This window comes from Plecotus auritus, assembly GCF_963455305.1.
Source record: "Plecotus auritus genome assembly, chromosome: 1".
NCBI lineage: Eukaryota > Metazoa > Chordata > Mammalia > Chiroptera > Vespertilionidae > Plecotus > Plecotus auritus.
In genome coordinates, this window is record NC_137770.1 from 225752468 (window position 1) to 225765307 (window position 12840).

Here is a 12840-nt window from a genome sequence, read left to right on the forward strand (position 1 = left end):
GCAGCATGGGCGGTGGAGTCTGACCCTTAGAATTCTGGCTCCATTGTGTGGCTTTTGCCATAAGACTCCACCCAAGGGAGCTATGAGGATTATGGGAGATCCTCCACAGAGAGTTTGTTAACACTCCACAAATATGGCTATTATTATTAGCAATAAAATTCTGAGCGAGAATGAAAGAGGGTGGATGTGTTTTGAGGGTGGAAAGTAGTAGTGATTAAGGTAGAGAAATTGGAGGCGGAGGAGGTCAGAGCACAGGAAGTGGAGGTGGCCACAGTGAAGAGTGATGGCCAGATTGAGGAAACTGGGCTTCCTGTAAGGGGTTTAATGAGGGTAGTGTTGCCCCAAGGTAATGTAGGTGAATGGATGGCAGAGAAGAGGGATACTAAATGGCCAGTTTTACCGTGTTCTGGGGACTGAGTACTCTGGGTAGAACAACAATAAGTTATGATCCTTGACCTGTGACCTTTTGCAATTCACTCTATACTGTGGGATGGAGTAATATGACAAGTATATTTTCCTCAAAACCACTTCCTGTTCTGCATGGCTGTGGGGAACAAAGTAGAACATGTTGTTTTTATGAATATTTAGAGTTTAATATGTTGATATTAAACAGTGTTTTGCTTGATGTGCAAATACCATGATACCTATTTCTCGTGATTATATTCTGTGCTAATGCAAAGGTGGAATTCTGTTAAGATCTGTTAAGCCTGAACTAGTTCAGCAAGTTATCCATATGGAGTGAGCCCCCTAATTTTTTTTTAAAGGATTAGCTCTTTTCCACAGTAAGTTTATTAGCAATTTAAAGGCAGGGGTACATCTCTTACCTATAGCACCAGGCACCCTCCAGGGGTGATTAGTTGTAGAGAATTGGAGGAGTAAAAATGGTACCTGTAGGATGTCATAAATCACCTTTCCTATCTACTGGTGCCACTCAGCCATTATGACCAGCAAAAGCATTTTTTTTTCACGTTTCTGGATTTCTCCCGGGAGGTGGTTCCACTCTATTGAGAACCATCTCATTGTATTCTGGAATACAGTAAACTCCCATTGTTCTTGTAATCTGTAAGACTTGTATTGATAACATTATAAAGTTTCACTATTCATGTGGCCATTTAATATATTTTATTTGTGTTTTTTCCCCCTGAGGTTCCTTTCAGTCCTGTGATTCTGTGATTGTTAAACCTATTATTTTAACACATTTGCACTTTTGAAAGTCTCTAAGGTTATACTTCTGATTTTAAAATGGTGTGCTTTTTAAAAAATGGATTGAAGTTAGCAGCTAATTCAATTGTACTGTGTTAATTTTTCCTTCCCATAAGATATTGGAGTCAGGCACAGGTGATTCCAGAAGTTATCAGCACTGAATAATTAATGACCTTCTGGTAAGCACCCAAGGTTTTACATGTTTTCTTTCCTAGCTCAACTAAGGGAAATGACAAAAACCCACTGGTAATGGCTGGGGGTTAGGGGCTGGGGGTGGGGAGTAGATCGTTGTGGTGGTTTTCCTTACTTTGGGGCATTGGGACAGGGAAGGCTCTCCCAACCTATGAGATTTTTAAAATCCCATGAGTGGTTTGTATGTTTCCAGCTGCCCCCCTGCCAACCCCTAACTCCTGATTTGATCTCTTTTTTGTGGTTAGATGGATTGGAGAAATCTGTCTTTGGATCCTGTCCCTGCTCCTGAGAATTTTGTTTATCTTAACAGACAAAACTTTAAAACTATGCATGTTTTCCACATTTCGTCTTAAATCTCCTCAAAGCGGGCAAGCAGTTATTCAGCAAACATCTATTGAGCACCTGCTATATGCCTGATAGTGTTCAAACTTAAGGGCTAGAGCAGAGAACAGTAGACAAGATCCCTGCCCTCTTGCAACAGTCCACATATGTCAGGTATTAACAAATGCCACGGATATAGGTAAAGCAGGGGTAAGGAGCAGTGAGGCACAGGCATGCTTATATACATAGGGAGATTAGGGGAGGCTGCTCTAAAGGGGCCCATTTGAGCAGAGACCTGCTAAGGTGATGTAGTGAACCATGAGTTGTGAGTAAATGTTGGGGAAACAGATTTGAAAGAGATGCAAGGACGAGAGGTAAGGTCATGAGGTGGGAACAGGACTGAGACCAACCTGAGTGATAGAGGGGGAAAGCCAGAGAAAGTTGGGAAATCTCAGGGAGTGACTTTTATTATCAAATATGTCATCTGGCTGCTATATTGAGATATGCTGTGGGGAAGGAGTAGGGGTAGGAGACCAGGGTAGAATCAGGGCTATCAGTCAGGAGGTTATTGCAATGGTATGAGATAGAGAAGATAATGGTGTGGACTAGGATGTGAGCAGGGCAGGTGGTGAGAAGTAGCTGGTTCAGGATATAGTTCAGAGGTAGAGCTCAATAAGGTAATAAGATCATGTTTATTAGTGATGTTGCAAGCCAGGCATGTAGCAGGTGCTTCTAAATGCTACTTCCCTTCTACTTAGGATAGGATGGGCAAATGCACAACCACATCTGTCACGCCCACTCTTTGTATACTCTCTAAACATGTTCTGCATGTACATCACGCACTAAGTTTATAAACAAATAATTTGACTAGAATTTATTGGGCAGTTTATAAGGGCTGGTCATCATCTTGGAAGAGTCATTAGTTTATAATAGGCTAAGAAAAAGTAATTACAATGGCAAACAGTTACTTAGCATTTGTTGTGTGCAGTTGGTGTTCTAAATCCTTTACGACAGCCCTGTGAAATAGAACTATTATTCTTCTCATTTTCCTGATGAGGAAACTGAGGCACAGAGAAGTCAAACACTTGTTCAAGTTCACAGAACTTAAAACTGGAGAAACTGGGATTTGACCCAGGTTTTCCAGTTCCATCACCTTGGCGTTTGTATTGTGCCACTTCTGTAGGTTACTATTAAATGAATAAAATATAATTTAATCCTCTGAAGTAAGTGCTGTGGGGAGTATAAAGGAGAGGGTTTATTTCTTGTTCAGTAGAAACCTTGTGAAGGAAATAGCATTTGAGTTAGACTTCAAAGAATGGGAAAGATTTCAATTGTGGGAAGATAATGACTGTAGTGATGAAAAGAAATAATTATAATGATGGAAATGAATGTTTGTTAAGCACTTATCATATGCCAGTGATTTTCAACCTTTTTCATCTCACGTTACACATAAACTAATTACTAAAATTCTGTGGCACACCAAAAAAAACACATTTTTTTTGGCTGATCTGACAAAGTATAGGTATTCTTTTGATTGATTTATAAAAATAATAATAATAGTAATTACCTACCTTTTTTTCTCCATAGTGACTTTCTAAAAAGTCAGTTGCCGCCTTAGCTGGTTTGGTTCAGTGAATAGAATGTGGGCCTGAGGACTAAAGGGTCCTGGGTTCTTTTCCGGTCAAGGGCACATCTCTGGGTTGTTGGCTCGGTCCCCAGTAGGCGGTGTGCAGGAGGCATCCAATCAATGATTCTCTTATCATTGATGTTTCTGTCTCTCCTTCTTCTTTCCTCTCTGAAATATCCTTTATAATCCTATATAATAAGAGAGGAATATGCTAATTATCTGTTACACCCTGAGGCGTGACAACCCGCATAACGACTGGATCATGGACCTGCAGGAGTTGGGGCAGCGAACCGAACTACAAGCTACAGGGGCGGCAGAGAGCTACAGGAGGGGCAGGGCAGAAAGCTATGAGGGGGAGAGAGGGGAGGGGGATGGGGGAGCTACAAGAGGGTGGGGAGCTACAGGAGGGCAGCAGTGACCTACTGGCGCACGGATTTGTGCGCAGGGCTACATACATACGTATATATACATATATATATGTATGTATGTACACCCTATCTAATAAAAGAGTAACATGCAAATTAACCACCACTCTGCTACACCACAAGCCATGCCCACCTGCCAATCAGGAGCAAGTATGCAAATTAACCCAATCAAGATGGCTGCAGCCACGGAGAGAGCAGGAGGGAAGCTTAGGTTTCCCCGGCGATGGATGAAGCCAAGCTTTCTGCACACTCTGGCGGGCCCAGGCCTCCGCTTAAGGCTACAAAGTTTCAATTATAGAAGATAAATTAATCCCAACAAAAATGGCAGCAGCCACGGAGCTGGAGAGAGCAGGAGACTAGGGTTGCCCCTGGCAATGGAAGAAGCCAAGTTTCTGCAGCCCTGGCCTGCTTTGGCCTCCGCTTAAGGCTACAAAGTTTCAATTGTAGCCGATAAATAAATCCCAGATACCACTGCCTCTGCTTGGGTCACCAGGGGGCGTGACTGGCCTGAAAACCACCACAGGCCCCTCGCCCAGGCTGCCCCACGCCCCAAGAGAACCCCCACCCTGATCTGGGACACCCTTCAGGGCAAACCAACTGGCCTGCACCCGTGCACCAGGCCTCTATCCTAATAAAAGAGTAATATGCAGATTGACCATCACTCAGACATACAAGATGGCTGCCCCCATGTGGTCAAAGATCCTGCCCCCATGTGGACACAAGATGGTTGCCACAAGATGGCCAGCAGGGGAGGGCAGTTGGGAGGGACCAGGCCTGCAAGGGAGGGCAGTTGTGGGCAATCAGGCCAGCAGGGGAGGGCAGTTGGGAGGGACAAGACCTGCAAGGGAGGGCAGTTGGGGGTGATCAAGCCTGCAGGGGAGGGCAGTTAGGGGAGACTAGGCCGTCATAGGAGGGAAGTTGGGGCAAACAGGCTGGCAGGGGAGCAGTTAGGCATCAATCAGGCTGGCAGGGGAGTGGTTAGGGGGTGATCAGGCTGGCAGGCAGAAGTGGTTAGGGACAATCAGGAAGGCAGGCAGGCGAGCATTTGGGAGCCAGCAGTCCTGGATTGTGAGAGGGATGTCCCACTGAGATCGGGCCTAAACGGGCAGTCAGACATCCCTCGAGGGGTCCCAGATTGGAGAGGGTGCAGGCTGGGCTGAGGGACACCCCCCCGTGCACGAATTTTGTGCACCAGGCCTCAGTATATAATGAAAGCATAATATGCTAATTAGACAGGACAGCTAAACAACCTTCCAGATGTCCTTCTGGATGACCTTCCAGACTATGCCAGAGCCGCGAGGGCCAGCCGAGGCTGCGAGGGCTGGCCGAGGCTGCGCGGGTCTGCGAGGGCCAAGCCCCTTGCACAAATTCCATGCATAGGGCCTCTAGTATATATAAATCCTAATATATTAAAAGTCAAGGGCCGTCATGACCTAAATGACCGGACGGATGACCGGACAGCAGGCTGCTGGTGGGAGGGAGCTCTGGGCCCCTGCTGGGACACAGTGGCAGGAGGGAGCCCTGGTCCCTGGCCGGGGCTTGGCGGAACTCTGAGTCTCGCGTGATCGGGGGCATGGCCAGCCTTCAAACTGGACCCTGACAGGCGGGAGGAGGGAGCCCCATTCCTCACAGAATCGGCCGTTGGTCAGCTTGCTGTCAGCAGCCTGCCAACTAAGAATCCCATTCCCCTGCACCCCAGACCCTGACAAGAGGGAGAAGGGAGCCCCATTTCTTGTGGATACGGCCATTGGTCAGCTTGCTGTCAGTGGCCTGCCAACCAGGAATCCCATTACCTTGTACCCCGGACCCTAAAATATTTCCTCTAATTAATTCCCTTTTAATGTGCATGAATTTCATGCACTGGGCCACTAGACTAGTGTGTGTCTGTGTACACACACACACATACACACACAGAGTTGCCTATACTTGTATATAAAGTTTTCTGGTACCAAGATTTAACCAATCACATGCAAACTTGTTATGCAATGTGACCAATAAAATGGTGGAACTCTATTAAATGACCTATATACTTATGGTCCAATACAGGGCATTCACACTAGATGGCTATTGTGTTCACTCTTGTCATTTTTTTATTCGATAGTCTAAGGGAAAAGAGCTCAGTGCCCATGACAAAATAGTCAGTTATTGCATGCTTTAAAAATTCTTGTGGCACACTGGTTGAACATCGCTGCCATATACTAAGCACTATTTTAACACTTACAGATGGATTATCGCATTTAATCTTTACCAGTGCTGAGGTACCTGTGAGTGTTTCCATTTTATGGTTAAGGAAACTGACATACAGATATGTGCCTGTGTTACCACTGGTAGAAAGTGCGGGAGGTAGGATTTGCGTTGGACTCCGGACTCCTGGGCAGAGTGTTGGGGAGGGGGTGGTTCCAGCCTAGGGGAGGAGAGTGATGAGCTTAGTCTCAGGTGAGATGGCATAAGGCACATTGGGGAGCATGAGGAATTTAAAACTGTAATTACCCAATTTTGTTGCGCATCCCAGTCATCAAATTCAGATTCCTGGGCCTGTTATCAGCACTTGTTGCTGTACAGCAGATCCACAGACTAGCACCTGCAGGGCTACTGACCTAGAGCATGGCACACATGCCATTGTGCCCAAATGGAGGTCAGAACATGGAAGGCTTCTATTTCATATTAAGCATACGTTTATAGTTAGGCGCGTCCATCCCTTGGCCTCTGATGAGTGCATATGGATTTTCAGAAGCCTCTAAAGAGCAAGTGGTTCTATGAACATCCTGGGGTGGTAAGACAGCTAAAGAGTCAGGTGACTGGGGGATGAGCTGATATTCAAGTACACAGGATTGTGGGGCCTTTGGAAGGGAGCCTCTTCTGGGCCAGGAAAAGGAATCGGGTTCACTAGCCATATTCAGCATGTTGACTGAGAGTGGAGAAAGGTGTATAGGGGTAGAATATTTGATGTATCCATCCCCGAGTCTGCCACTGAGGAAGTATATGTACATACTGCAAGAGAAGGAAAGTATTAAAACACTTACACACCAAAAAACTAATGAAGTGGACTCAAGCAATTCTGCCACCCCACCAACCTCTCATCTCATCTCTTAAACATGTTCCAAGCACTTCAAGGATCCTACTTATATATTGAAAAAGGAGCTATTCTATCTAAGGTCAATAGGAAGCCTTCACAGAGGAGGTAATACCTGCCTACTCAGAATTTTAAATAGGCATAGAACTTTGCAAAATGTGTAGATCTGCAGGTAGATAGAGCATATGAAAGAGGTATGGGGCTATTAAACAGTTGTTTGCCTTGGGAACAATAATTAACAGTGAGCTAAAGTGCGTGAAGGATGTGGGTAGAATGTTTGGCACAGGTTGAACTTGAGCCTGGAGTGAGTACATAGGAACACCTACGTTGCAGGAAATATATATGAGGTATGTTGTCTGGTACATAATTGCTGTTTACATCACTAGTACTGTTATTATTGTTAGACCAAGACCGGACTGTGTTTATGCCACCATAAGAAACTTAGACTTTATCCTGTTGAGGATGTGGCTTTATATACCAAATTTGGATTTCACTGCTACATGGAGACTGGGCTGAGAGATTTGTTTAGAGTGTTGCAGTAATCCAGGCAAGAAATATTATAATGAAGGTCTGAACCAGGGCAAAGGCAGTGAGGATGGAAGAGTGTATTAGTCAGTTCTGGCTGCTGCAACAAAATAACACAGACTGCCTAGCTTAAACAAGACATTTATTTTCTCACGGTTCAGGAGGATGGGAAGCCCAAGATCAGGGTGCCAGCAGATTTGGCAATAATGATTCCCCTTTTGTGACATGCCAAAAAATTGGAAAATATGTTCATTTACAAAATAAATGTGTATAACAAGAGTGGTATATCAGAGATCTAGGTTTGTATGTGGTGTTGAGGTTAAACTTTCTACTTTTTTTTTTTACTGACATTTTGTCATTTTGAGTGTGATAGAGGGATGTCTTATTGATAAAGGCATTTCCTGCCTTTCATCTCGTTGTATTTTTATTTCTCTGCTTCTGCAGTGCTGCCTAAATATATGTACCTGCCCTCTTATCTGATACCTGCTTGTCAATATTTGCTGATATTTTAAATAGTTGGGGCAATAGTTTCTGGGTTGTTGGCATGTAAGACATGCAGTGTCTGAGAGGTGCCTTTTGGAGAGCTATTTTGAGACGTGATCTCCAGAAACATTGCATCAACACTTGTTCAGATAAATTTCCCTTGTTTGGGTGTGTCTCATTTTACTCCTTCGTTATATGGGTGTTATGCGTATTCTGTACTTTTTCCTTTTTATTAAAGCGTAATATTCAGAAATTTGCAATATGCATTTTCACAAAGTGAACATAGCTATAAAAACAGAACCTAGATCACTAGACTTTTTAAAAAGTTTATTGATGTCATTTGGGAGAAAAAAGAAGCCATGCGAATCTGCTGTGTATAAAGGAAAATGTGACCTTTAAACGTTTTCCTTTTACTTTCATATGAACTTACTTCCTGTTATATAATGATTTAAGAATTAATCATTCAACTAGTCTTATCTTACATGTCAGTGTTGTACATATCATGCTGATGCTTTTTTGAAATGAAAATTATTGACCTGAAAAATAGGTTCTAACTGTGCTTGTTAAGAAAGTCTTTGAAGAAAGTGTAGTAAAGGAGGAAGTTGTTCATATCTGGTTGCTGTTAAGAGAAATTATCTAAAACTTGGTAATAAAAAAAATATATACAGCATGTTCATTCAATGCATTGTTAGGGGTACTGTTTAACCAGCCCACCCTCAGGGTATTAATTCTATTTCTTGTGTTCCACTTTCTGGTTAAAGCCCAGGACTGGCAAGCTACCTATTATTCACTTACAGATTTTTCTCCAGTAGATAGACAACTCTAAAGCCTGTGATTTTTATTACCCTGTAGGACATTAACCAGTTTGTTTTCAGTTTGTTTTTTTAAGTAACCTACCAGTCTTACTCTACGACAGAGAGAGAGAGAGAGAGAGAGAGAGAGAGAGAGAGAGAGAGAGAGAAACATTTTTGACACAAGTTCATTTTGTAGTCCTGTGAGAGTCATTTTTTGCCTTGTTAAAAATCATTATTTGATGCTTCCATAGCATTTCTGTCCTGTCCCTTCATGCTCTACCTAGGAATTGACTTTCCAGGGCATCACAGTAAATGCACAGAGATTCCAAACTCTCACTGGGTGAAAGTAATTATAAAAATAATGTTATAGTTTATAATGTAAAACTAGGTTTTAATTACTAAAATTTCCTAATAAATTAATTTGTTTTTCTAGGCTGAAGCACATAAAGCATTCACTATGGAGCAAATACCATTTTGAGACATTTTTCCGCTGCCGGTGAGAGAGGAAGAACCAATACAGAAGCGCACCCTCCTGTGTGTGTGTCTCATTGTACTGCTTTTTGTAAAGCAGCTTAGTGATGAAGCCACCATTATGTCCTCAGTCAGTGAAGTAAATGTCGATATCAAAGATTTCCTAATGAGCATTAATTTGGAGCAGTATGTCTCACACTTCCGTGAGTTTGGTTTTAATACCGTGAAGGACTGTGCAGCTATAGATGACAGCGTGCTACACAAAATTGGAATATCACCTACAGGACATCGGAGGAGGATCATTAAACAGTTACAGATAATCTTGTCAAAAATGCAAGATATCCCAATATATGCAAATATTCATAAAATAAATAAGAATGATGAGACTTCAAAGGGTCACCCCGCTCCATCTTCTGGCCAGGATACTTGTGTAGAACGTTCAGGTTCATCTAGTGTTCAGACACCTAGCCCAGCGCAGTTGGAGTCTGTTACAAAAAATCTTGATCAAAGTGACATTAGTGTGGAAAACAGCCAGTTTCTTAAATCAGATGATGAGCTGTCTCTTCCTAGACACAACTTCCCCATTCCAGAAGAAGGACACCATCTGAAATTAGGTTCTTTTCAAGATTCTTTATTGGGTAGTGAAAATATTAAAATAGAACCTTTGATTACAAAGGAGACTGTGGATTGTACAACTGAAGAACAACAAACAGGGAAAGTTGGTTTGAACGCAGAAGACGTGAACACGCTTCCGCATGTAGACCCTGACGGCCTTTCTTCCCTTGGCTGTTCAGTATCGGAAGCCAATTCTGGACATGGAACGAATGGTTTATTAGAAGGATCACCACCATCCCCTCTCTTTAACTTTCAAGGACAAATGGTTCTAAATGATTTGTATGTTCCATCATCACCATTCCTGACACCTATGAGAAGTCGTAGCAAGTTGGTTTCAAGGCCATCTCGATCTTTTCTGCTAAGACATCGGCCTGTACCTGAGATTCCAGGGTCGACAAAAGGAATTTCAGGGAGGTAAGAACTTTTATGATAAGTTGTAAGTGTATTCAATTTGGAGGGATTTAGTTATTTTAAACAATTATATTTTCAGTGTTTAATTCTTCCTAAATTTGACTTCTATTAATTTACCTGTTTAACTAACCTTTTCTTCTCTTTTAAAACTTTTTTTGTTATGCCATGTCTCTTGAACACTATTTCCCAGAGTCTGTGTCCAACTTGTAACTAACTGCCTGGAACTCTTTAGCTTTTGACAACTTAATCTCTTTATTTTATCTGGATATTCCTTCCCATACCTTTCCTCCACCCCTGGTTTTACATTTTTCCATGAGTGCTGTTTTCGTATTTGAATTGCTGACTCTGTCTCCCCACTAAATTATTTGTTCTTTGGCAGGGGCCATGTTTCTAATGTTTGTACTTCTACTTCCTGGTACAATACTTGGCATGAATTAATAATTCAACAGACATCTGATGAATATCTACTTGGTACTCTTGGTCATTGTGCTAGGTGTGAAGGAGGTAGTATTTAAAAACAAAATTCAGCCAAGTAAATTTGAAGATCTAATTGGCTTTGCTCAATGATTAATGAATTGGGCGGCACCCCATTTAGCAAATAGAAAGGAGCTCTAAGGAGGTGTACACAATGGAAGACTTTTCTAGGCAGATGGAGGCAGGGCGAGGACTTATTCTAGCAAAGAATGGATTGTTTCAGGCAAGGTCACGTTCCTTGGGGAGTGAAATCGGGGCTGTCTTACAGATTGCCTTACTAGCGTCGCACAGTTAATTCTATATTATCTAGCTAAAGGTTTCATTCCAGGGAGAGACTGAAATTGCAGTTGGGTTAGGTCTGTGGTCGGCAAACTCATTAGTCAACAGAGCCAAATATCAACAGTACAACGATTGACATTTCTTTTGAGAGCCAAGTTTTTTAAACTTAAACTTCTTCTAACGCCACTTCTTCAAAATAGATTCGCCCAGGCCGTGGTATTTTGTGGAAGAGCCACACTCAAGGGGCCAAAGAGCCGCATGTGGCTCGCGAGCCGCAGTTTGCCGACCATGGGGTTAGGTTTTTTGGAGCTTAGCATGGGTGACTCCATTTTGAGTCTGTTGTTTCTTTTCTTTTTTCTTTTTTTAACGATATAGAGGAATAATGGAGTTTGAAGTGTGGTGTAGGAGACAGATGTAAAATGATGGTAACAGTACATACAGTATGAAACCAGGTTCACTAGAGATGGAAACTCTAAAGAGGGGTCTGACCAGAGTGTCTGGTCATTGGTAGCATGAGGTAATTGCGGAGTCTGAGTTGAGCCGACTTGCAGCAGAGAGAGCTTTTATCTGTTTCTCAAAGTTACGCCTAAAATAGTCGTGGTTTTTCTCTAGTATTGCGGTGGAATATTTTTTTCACTAAAAGCTAACACTTGTCTCTCTGCTGGGAGCCATGAGGCTGTTCAAGTTTGGCTGTTGCTGATGTGATACTGAAAGCTATTACAGATTTATTGCACTGGCTGGAGGCTGGCATTTCTGCAAGATTCCCCCTCCCACATACCCTCCCCACCCACCACCATCTACTCTGAGCTCTTGCTCTTAGGTACCTTTGGTAATTACAGCCTGAAATGGTGGTTGTATTTTCAAGAGAAAACATGGAGATTTAATATTTGCAAGAGAAAACATGGCAATTTATAAGACTATTAATTTCAGTAACTCCCATCAGAGCAGCCACTCTTTGAGGGCAGAGGCCCTAATTTGTTTGTCTACCTTGGTATCCCTAGTGCCAATCGCAGTGTGTAGTATTTATTGGGAAATCAATAATCATAGTGTCATTTATTAAGTGCTACATTGGATTATAATTTTCCGTGGGTTATCTAATTCTCACAATGGCCCTGTGAGGTAGGTAATATTCGTCCATCTTCTTACGAGGTAACTGAGTCTTACGAGGTTAATTTTCCTAGGATCCCAAGGGTAGTGAACTGGATTTCATTCCAGTAAATCTGACTTGTATATAGAGGTATACCTTAGGGATATTGCAAGTTAATTTCCAGACCACCCCAATATAGGGAGTCAAATTCTTTTTGTTGCTGGAGGGTCTTGCCTTCAATCTGTAAAAAGAAAAAGAAAGGCAACATCTATGGAGCAGAAAAAGCTAAGTGCCTGTATAAGAACTGGGATATAATTTAAGAACGTAGAAGGGGACTAATTTTGGTATGACCCGTTAGCTTTAAAAATATTTTGCTAATTTTAAACAAAGTAATCTGAGAAGGGCCTACTGTGAGTTACGCACATTAAAATTGCATCTTTGCCAGAACAAAATCCTTTTGGGAGCCATAAGGGTAACTTCAGATAAGAAACATTTGGCTTAAGTTTTAAGTAAGATGTGCTAGTTTTCATAAATTGAGAGGCTTGTTATTCCCATTATGACCATGAGTCCTTGAAAATGAGAATTGAAATAATGTTAAAATTGGTAGAAAATAACTTGGTAGCTGCATTACAGCCAGATTACCTGTTGTAACCTTTCTTTTCTTTGATTACAGCAGTAATGGTAGTTACTCATTCGTGGTGCTTAAAACATAAAAGAGAAAGTAATTAAGTTATTTTAAGAGTTTACTGTTTATTTTTACTTGTGGTCCTCACCAGAATTGCAAATAATAATTGCAAATTTTAAAAAAATATTACAATTTGATATTTAAAATAAAATTGTGAATTCTGTAAACTGAGATT

General features: G+C 42.0%; 1 protein-coding gene across 6 annotated transcripts in view; it reads left to right on the forward strand.

The window, feature by feature from the left end:
• ARAP2 (ArfGAP with RhoGAP domain, ankyrin repeat and PH domain 2) overlaps window positions 1-12840 on the forward strand; it is a 173699-nt gene that overhangs the window by 8406 nt on the left and 152453 nt on the right. For all 6 annotated transcript variants that reach the window (XM_080650295.1, XM_080650300.1, XM_080650297.1 and 3 more), the window contains exon 2: window positions 9077-10143. In XM_080650295.1, the coding sequence (XP_080506421.1) occupies window positions 9236-10143 (908 nt within the window). In that variant the 5' untranslated portion in view covers window positions 9077-9235. The remainder of the gene's footprint in view (window positions 1-9076; window positions 10144-12840) is intronic.